At 36.8% G+C, this 9,613-nt stretch overlaps 2 protein-coding genes across 2 annotated transcripts; both read right to left on the bottom strand.

Annotated features, from left to right (window-relative positions):
* Positions 1 to 287: 287 nt before the first annotated feature.
* LOC141660089 (uncharacterized) lies at positions 288 to 2,568 on the bottom strand. Its single transcript, XM_074467052.1, has 2 exons — positions 1,112 to 2,568; positions 288 to 1,017 (listed from the first exon to the last, which is right to left on the bottom strand). The coding sequence occupies exons 1-2, from the start codon at positions 2,566 to 2,568 to the stop codon at positions 288 to 290; spliced, it is 2,187 nt and encodes a 728-aa protein (XP_074323153.1).
* Positions 2,569 to 2,570: 2 nt separating this feature from the next.
* On the bottom strand, positions 2,571 to 3,551 carry LOC141660088 (uncharacterized). The gene has a single exon (XM_074467051.1). It carries the CDS (start codon positions 3,549 to 3,551, stop codon positions 2,571 to 2,573), a length of 981 nt encoding a protein of 326 aa, XP_074323152.1.
* Between the last annotated feature and the right edge of the window lie 6,062 nt (positions 3,552 to 9,613).

Genomic DNA, 9,613 nt, shown 5'->3' with positions numbered 1-9,613 from the left:
CTTGCCATCCTGAAAATTAAAAAGTACAAACAAATTGTCAGTGATATAAATACAAGTCCTAGATGTTACAAATTAAAAAAAACAAGAAACTAATTGAGGCTCATGTAGAAAATAGACAAATAGATTACAAACCAATGCAAGTTCCAAATAAATTACTACTCAAGTTACAAACCAACTCAAGTTCAACTCAAGTTCAAAATAGATTACAGACCAACTCATTCAACTAACAAATTACAAAGCAAACTCTAAGTACCAATTACATAAACAAATTATAAAGCAGTGCCATGTCATATATCAATATCATCCAGGTCTTCATTAGGTGTAACAGGGAATTGTTTTTTCGGGACATCATCTCTGGACCAAGTGAATGTATCAGGTATGTCAACTCGCGGGATATAACCTATGTCAGACACTTCTTCTGCTGTAGTCAACCCATCTTCTACTTCAGAGTATTGATCCTTTGGATATTTCTGAAGAACAAATTGCAAATTCTTTTCAGTAGGATCTTCAATATAGAAGACCTGTTGTATTTGTGTAGCGAGGACAAAGGGATCTTCCTTTTGACATAACCTACTAAAGTTCACTCTTGCTAACCCAGAGTAATCCCCAGCTTTTTGGTACCAACAACACCTAAAAAGTACTACTGACACCGCACCCCAGTAGTCCACTTCAATAATCTCCTCAATTGCACCGTAGTATCCCACATCCCCAACTATTGGGTTCTTATCTTTTGCACTCGCAAAACTGGTGGTTAAGGCAGTGAGGAACACACCAGAGTTTTGCGTCGTACACCTACTATCTCTGAGCTTGGTGTGAAATCTGTATCCATTCACATTGTAACCTGTAAATCTCTTTGCCGAACGAAGAGGGCCCCTTGCCAACGAGGACAATTCTAGTGAAATTCCATCTCTTTTTTGAACCACATCTTTCAACCACTTTTGAAAGTCAGTTGTATGCATTATTTCGCGCTTATACCTCTTTAATTTGTCATCTTTTTGAACAAGGGTATGGTGTTCACTACAATTGGATTAGCAGCAAGTTAGCACAATATTATAATGTCTTAAAGTTTTTTTTAATTAATCTTGATTTTTGGTTGTTAATTAGAACATACTCTTTTAGCTTTTCGATTTCCATGTTTTCACAGTTGAATAATATGTACCGATGAGCATTTGTCCATGTCTTGTTGTCCAGATGTATAGACTTTCCTTCTCTGCTTCTCCGAGACCCGATAGGATATCCACCATCTGTATGACTGTCCTTGGTATCGGTCCCACTCTTAGACTGCTCATCAAAAAATCTAGAGCAAAATGTAAGGCATTCTTCTACCAAGTAGCCCTCTGCTACGCACCCTTCAGGTTTACTCCGATTCCGAACGTATGACTTCAATTTGCAAAAATACCGTTCAATTCCAAACATCCACCTTAAGTGCACCGGTCCACCAAATTCTATTTCCTTGCACAAATGAATTGGTAAGTGAACTATTATATCGAAAAATGCAGGTGGAAAAATCATTTCAAGCTCACAAAGCATCTCGATTATTTCCTTCTGCAATTTTTCAACATCTTTTAATTCAATGACTTTTCCACATATGTCTCTAAAGAATGCTCCCAGCCTCATTAATGGAATTGCTACCTCATGTTTCAGAGTTTTTATGACAGCAAATTGTAATAGAAATTGCAGAATAAAATGCGCGTCATGACTTTTGTAACCCGATATCTTTCGCTCCTTCATTTGAACGCACCGGCTGATATTTGATGCAAATCCGCATGGTAGCTTAGCATTCATTAGAACTGAACATAAGATCTCTTTCTCTTTTTTGGTCATATCAAAACTAGATGCCCTAATTTCAACATGTTTATCATCACATTTGACAGGGTGAAGGTCTTTTCTAATCCCCATTTCTTCCAAATCTTGACGAGCATTAAGATGGTCCTTTGTCTTGCCTCCGATATTTAACAAAGTCCCCAAAATCTTGTCACAAATGTTCTTCTCAATGTGCATAACATCTAAGTTATGCCTAACCATATTATTGCTCCAATATGGTAGCTCGAAAAAAATGGACTTCTTCTTCCAAGGGCAATCTGATGTTCCTCTATTTCTTTTTAGCGGCTTCCCAAAATCATTTTCATAACCACGCAATAGTTCTTCAACCTCTGCTCCGCTTAATATATCAGGACATGATAGCATTTCCACATCTCTGTTAAATCTGCGCCTATCGGACCTCCACTTGTGATCTGGAGGGAGAAACTTTCGATGGTTTAAATACACAACCTTCTTACTATGTTTCAAATATGTCGATGAGGTCTCATAGTGACATGAAGGACAAGCCAGCTTTCCTTTCGTGCTCCAACCGGATAAAATCCCATATCCAGGGAAATCACTTATCGTCCATAATAGGCTTGCGTGTAGCTTAAACGTGTTGTCTAACCTAGCATCATAAGTTTCTATTCCAACAGCCCATAACTCCTTCAACTCTGCAATTAACGGTTGTATATACACGTCAATTTCATTACCGGGATAAACTGGACCAGGGATTAAGGTTGAAAGAATTAGATTTTCGGGTTTCATGATTAACCAAGGGGGAGGTTATAATTTATGAGCACTACTGGCCAGGTGCTATGAGATATGTTCATTGATCCATATGGATTGAAACCGTCTACCGCTAAACCCAATCGTACATTTCGCATTTCGGCAGCAAATTCAGGATATTTATTGTCCATCGACTTCCAACCCTTTCCATCAGCCGGATGCCTTAACCGTCCATCTTTCTTTCGTGATAAAGCATGCCATGTCATTGAGCTCAAGAAATCAGAGCTCAAGAACATTCTCTGCAGCCTTGGCTTTAAAGGGAAGTATCTCATCACTTTAGCCGGGATTTTAGGATTCAATGCTAGTTCTATATTTGCATCAGACCTGGCCTTTGCCTTCTTTTTAACTACTCTCCATCTTGATGTTCCACACTTAGCACAATTCTCCAGCCTCTCGTTTTCTGCCCAAAAGAGCATGCAGTGATTTGGACATGCATGTATCTTTTGGTAATCAAGTCCTAGGTCTTTAATCATACCCTTTGCCGCACTAAAAGAAGACGGAAGATTTACATGAGGGAAAACCTCCTTTATCAATTCAAGTAAGTCACTAAATCCTGATTCGCTAAATCCATGAATGCACTTTAGTTGATAAAGCCTAACTAAGAAACTTAATCGACTAAATTTTTTGCACTCGGGATATAACGGTTGTCCACCGTCCTTAACAAGGCGATAAAATTTCCTTGCGTCATCGTTTAGTCCTGTTCTACCAACGTGGTCAGTAACGTCATTAGTACCATATGCATTGTGTATCATAGCATCAAATTCATCTCCAAGACCTACACCTATATTAATATCCATCTCATCAGCAACCCTATCTATCTCATGAGTTGAGACCTCATAAATCCATTCAACAGAATGGGCATAAGGACCATTACAGACTAGATGTTCGTATATAGCCTTAGCACCACTCCAAAAATGATTACCACATTTCTTACAAGGGCACTTAAGCTCGTTTCCTACCATATATCGGGAAAATGCTTGGTTAACAAAAGCTTCAACTCCCTTCCTATATCTATCACTGTACTTGGGAAGTGTTACTCATTTCTCTCCTTCAACATCCATTTTCTACATAAATTTTTTGAAACAAAACCACAAAATTCACTTAAGTTTTCAACACAATCAGACAACAACAAGAACCAAGAACAGGGCAGTTTGACTTATAATTACAACAAGAACACAAAAAAACAGACCAAGAACATGGCACTTTTGACTTAAAATAACAGGGTATTTTGACTTTAAAACATCAAAAAATTAAAACAAAATTCTCAGAAATAGTCAGACCAAGAACCTACTAATTTTACAAAAACACAAAACAAAAACAAAATACAAAAGAACACAAAAAGCACAAAAAATACACAAAATTTTTACATGCATTCACAAATAATCAGAGAGAGGAGTGTTTGAAGAGTGAGAGAGATGAGTTTTACCTTATATCAAGCTTTAATCGAGTTTAATCGCGCTTCAATCGAGCTTCAAGTGAGAGAGATGAGCTTCAAGCCTTTGAGATGTGAGAAAGCCTTCGAGATGAGCTTTGAGTTGTGACGGAGAGATGTGGGAGAGGTGTGAGAGAGGTGTGTGAAGGAGTGATGTGAGAGAGGTGTGAGAGAGGTGTGCGAGAGAGAGATTCGAGGGAGGTCTGAGAGAGAGAGATGCGAGGGAGGTGAGAGAGAGATGAGGTGAATTTCTGTGTAATAGATTTGGGGGTGAATTTTTGTCCAAATAAAAGTGTATTCAATTTTTGGTGCCAAAATAAAAGTGTAAAATAATTTTTGGTATCCCGCCATCCCCAATTTCAGTGTTCCCGCCTGTGTTTTCGGTCAATTTGACCAAAAGCGTTACTATTATTGCAACATTATTTGAAATATGTTGCACGTTTTACAATTTTTTCAAATTGGACCTTAACCATGCAACACTTACGTATTTTATGTAACACTTTTATAAATTATTGCAATAGAGTTGAAAAATTTGTTCTACTGCAACATTTTCTGCAACACAATTATATTTTATGCTTGAAATAGGCCATATTTGGTGTAGTGATGGAATACTCTTTTGGAAAAGATGTCGATGACGCGCCTCTAGTCGTCTCTTCAGACCCGGACCAAATACCCTTATGATTAATATAATTTATTTAATTGTTGCAAACTTGTTGCCTTCGGGCTAGACTTTTGTTACCTTCGGGCTTTACTCTAGTTTGCCTTTAGGCCAGTACTCTATAATTTTCTTTCCTTTGATGCATATTTAATTATTCTTATCATACTTTTATGTTTTATTTATTCCCTTTCAGCCTTGTTTTGAGCCATAATAAAGATTTGAAAAAATTTACTTCCTAGGCCTCAATCTGGGCCTTAATAAAATTTTGAAAAAGTTTACTTCTTCGGCCTCAATCTGGGCCATAGTAAAATTTTGAAAAAGTTTATTTCTTCGGCCTCAATCTGGGACTTAGTAAAATTTTAAAAAAGTTTACTTCTTCGGCCTTAATCTGGGCCTTAGTAAAATTTTGAAAAAGTTTACTTCTTCGGTCTCAATTTGGGCCTTAATAAAATTTTGATAAAGCTTACTTCTGTAAAGCATAATGTAACGTAATATGTAGTCGAGGAATTATAACTTAACATGAAACAAAAATAGACAAGCTATATTAAATTGTGAAGCACAGAAACCCTAAAGATGAAGACATGATATATATATAAAGGATCAAAAGATGCAAATGACTCTCTCAGTCTATAATCAAGTCATGGGAAAAAATTCATAAACATATTCAAGCATCCATGAAGAATAAGACATTAAAGGACTTCCAGTATCAGTTACATGGTTTGATTTGAAGTATTAAAGATCATGGGTTCATTTTTTGAAGCTAGAAATAACCATCCAAGATGTATCAGCTCTATAGTGTAAAAGAAATTGAATTAAATCAGTTCACGTTAGTTGTTTGTGAACCAGACCAGTGCACTAAACATCAACATTCCAGAAAAGATCTAATTCAGTAACACAGAAGAAAAGGTTCTTTGTACAGCTATTGGAGACAGGGAAAATACACTAAGGCAAAACCAATACCTAGTGGTCGCAGGTTGTAGATCGCAGGTTAAGCGTTTGAAAAAATTATTAAGGAAAAACCAACACTCTGTGGTCGCATGTTGAAGTTCGCAGGTTGGAGTTGTGAAGGAAAATACTAAGGCAAAGATCAACTCCTTGTGATCACAGGTTGTGGTTGCAGGTTGAGGTCGCGGGTTGGAAGAATGCCAAAATAATCTAAGGCAACTACTCCACCATGGGGTCGAGGTTTAAGAGGTCGCAGGTTATAAAGAAAAGAAAATATTTTAAGGCAAAACTTCTATTCTCTGGGGTCGCAGCTTAAAGGTCGTAGGTTGTGGTCGCAGGTTACACAACTTTCCCTCTAGTCGCTAGTTAGCACTTGGAATGTTTATTCAAGATAAACTGAAGGTTTTTAGCACATAAACGCAACAAAAACGTAAATTTAAATCTTAAAAAAAAACGAAACCCTCCGCAGGATCCATGCGAAAAATAATATTTAATTCGTAGTTCAGTATGTTTACCTTAAGAAGCTTTACGTTAATGGAAAGATGAAGGTCTTTAATGGCGATCCAAAAACGATGAACGGAGATCCTTAGCAGCTGCTCCTCAAGTGTGAAGCACTCCACCGGTATCCACCAAGAAAATGATGTAATGAAGGAGGAGGAGATGGAGAGAATTAGGGTTTTGTAAATCTTTTTAGTTGAGGCAAAAATAGGGTCTATAATAGTATATATATAGGCAAAATTTTCAGCTGAAAATTTTCCCATAAAATATTATTATTATTAACCCTCTATTATTCTCACTAATAATTAAAACACCTTTTAATTATTAATCCTTTTTCTTAACACTTTAGAAATAATTTTCTCACTTGATTTAATTTCCAAAAATTAAATTCTTAATAAATAATATTAAGAACTTTTTCTTAATTAATTTATAATCAATTAAATCTCATTTAATCAATTATTAAATTTTCCAATTAAATATTTATTTCATAAATAAATAATTATCAACCATTATTAATTAATTTCTCCACCATTAAATCATTCTCTTTTATGGTGTGACCCTGTAGGTTCAATATTAAGCCGGTAGTAGAAATAAATAATAATAAAACTATTTTATCATTATTTATATAAATTATCTAATTCATTAAATATGATTAATTAATTAATCATATTTATTATACATCGTGAGGGATACTTCTCAGCATATCGCGACTATCCGGATAATACGAATTTACTGCTTAGAATACCAGGAACCTATTCAGTGAGTAGTTACCGTACAATTAATTCCTTCTACCCTGCAATGTCACGATTAAATACAAGACATGGAACTTGTGTCAAGCCTATCTTATTTAATCACTTGCTTTCCCATTCACTATGCTTAGTTCTATTTAATGTAAATTAGAAACTCCTTTCTAATTTCATTCACTCTGGCCAGAGATTCCTGAACTAACATAAGTGGATCAGCATTGAACATTCTCTTCCTACACTGGAAGGGGTAGATCCTTTATTGATCATACACTATCTTCGTGTATAAATTCCTATACCCAGTAGAGCCCTTATAATTGTCCCTTGAGACTAAGAACTAAACCAAAGCATAGTTCAGTGTACACAAGATGACTATGATGACCTCAAATCTAAGGATACTTGTACAACTATCACTATATGAACAACTGCTGACACGTGAGTGAACTCCATCAGCTATTTAGCTGTGTGAGTCATGTTCAGTGAACTTATTCTATAATAAGCACCTACATACTAGCTATAGTGTCACCACACAAATGTATATGAGAACAGACATCCTTCATAATGATGCAGGCATAGTATGTACCGATCTTTGCGGATTATTAATTACCAGTTAGTAATCCTACAACCAGGAACTATTTAAGTTTAGAGTTATCATCTCTTAGGTCTCATTATTATGATCTCATCACAATCCATAAAAAGCTTTACTCTAAACTGTGGTATATCTTATTTAAATATTTAATAGATAGAGCCCGCAATAAAAACAAAACAAGTCTTTTATTAATATCAATGAAATCAAAACAGATTACATAAAAGTTATTCCTAAATCCTCATACATGATTGGACTTAGGACATATCTCTTTCAATCTCCCACTTGTACTAAAGCCAATCACTCTGGTATTTAATACCCATCTTGTCTTTATGACGATCAAAGTGACTCTGAGAAAGTGGCTTTGTGAGTGGGTCTGCTACGTTGTTATGTGTGTCAACTCTCTCGACGTTGACATCTCCTCTATTTTCAACTCAGATTCACCACCAAAAATAAGAAAAATGTCCTGAGTCCTTCGCAAGTACTTAAGGATGTTTTTCACTGCTTTCCAGTGGTCTTCACCTGGATTGGACTGATATCTGCTCGTCACACTAATTGAATAAGCAACATCAGGGCTTGTACACAACATCGCGTACATGATAGATCCTATTGCTGAAGCATAAGGAATCTTACTCATATGCTCTCTTTCCTCAAGTGTCCTATGAGACATTTTTTCGGAAAGGGACACTCCACGGCTCATCGGTATGAGACCTCTTTTGGAGTTTTCCATGCTAAACCTTTTAAGCACTTTCTGGATGTATGTACCCTGGGTAAGACCTATCATTCTTCTAGATCTATCTCTATAGATCTTCATACCGAGAATGTAGGATGCTTCTCCCAAGTCCTTCATGGTGAAGTTCTTCGATAGCCATACTCTGACTGATTGTAGCATCGGTATATCATTTCCTATAAGAAGTATGTCATCCACATACAATACAAGAAATGTTACCGCGCTCCCACTAACCTTCTTGTAGACACATGGTTCATCTATGTTTTTGATAAAACCAAAATCTTTGATTGTCTCATCAAAACGGATGTTCCATCTACGAGAAGCTTGCCTTAAACCATATATAGTTCGCAGCAGCTTATACACTAGGTGTTCATTTCCCTTGGAAAGAAAACCCTCTGACTGTGTCATATACACTTCCTCCTCAAGTTCCCCATTGAGGAAGGTCGTTTTCACGTCCATTTACCAGATCTCATAGTCGTAGTAAGCAGCAACCGCAAGCAAAATCTGAATTGATTTTAACAGGGCTACAGGCAAAAAAGTTTCATCAAAGTCAATCCCTTGCCTTTGTTTGAATCCTTTTGCCACGAGCCTGGCCTTATAGGTCTCCACCTGGCCATCTGCTCCAATCTTTCTTTTGTATACCCACTTGCACCCAATAGGCTTAACACCTTCAGGCGCCTCAACCAGAGTCCATACTTGGTTGGTATAAATAGATTCCATTTCGGATTTCATGGCACTATGCCATTTCTCTGAGTCAACACTACTCATAGCCTCATTATAGGTCACAGGGTCGTCATCATCAATGATTGACAACTCATTGTCATTCTCAATGACAAGGCCATAATACCTCTCAGGTTGGCGAGACACTCTCCCTGTCCTACGAATGGGCTATTCCACATAAGGTTGTTCAGTCTAAACAGGTGTTTCTACTTGATCCGTAGTAGTTTGTGCTTCTTGAACTTCATCAAGTTCAATTTTGCACCCACTATTTCCTTCAAGGATAAACTCCTTTTCTAAGAAGGTAGCATGTCTGGAGACAAACACCCGATGATCGGTGTAAAAGTAATACCCCAAAGTCTCTTTAGGATATCCCACAAAATTACATTTTACGGATCAAGATTCTAGCTTATCTGGGTCAACTTTCTTGACATAAGCTGGACATCCCCAAATCTTAACGTGTTTAAGACTCAATTTCCTTTCTTTCCATATCTCATATGGTGTTTGACGAACAGATTTGGAAGGCACCTTATTCAGTAAATATGCTGAGGGTTCCAATGCATAACCCCATAGGAATACTGGAAGATTCGCATAGCTCATCATGGACTGAACCATGTCTAACAAAGTTCGATTTCTCCTTTCAGATACCCCATTTAACTGTGGAGTATATGGAGGAGTCAACTGGGTGACTATACCATTTTCTTTGAGATAATCT

This window comes from Apium graveolens, chromosome 5 (genome assembly GCF_009905375.1).
Source record: "Apium graveolens cultivar Ventura chromosome 5, ASM990537v1, whole genome shotgun sequence".
NCBI lineage: Eukaryota > Viridiplantae > Streptophyta > Magnoliopsida > Apiales > Apiaceae > Apium > Apium graveolens.
The sequence above is the reverse complement of the archived record's forward strand: the minus strand, read 5'-3'. Positions and strand labels throughout refer to the sequence as shown.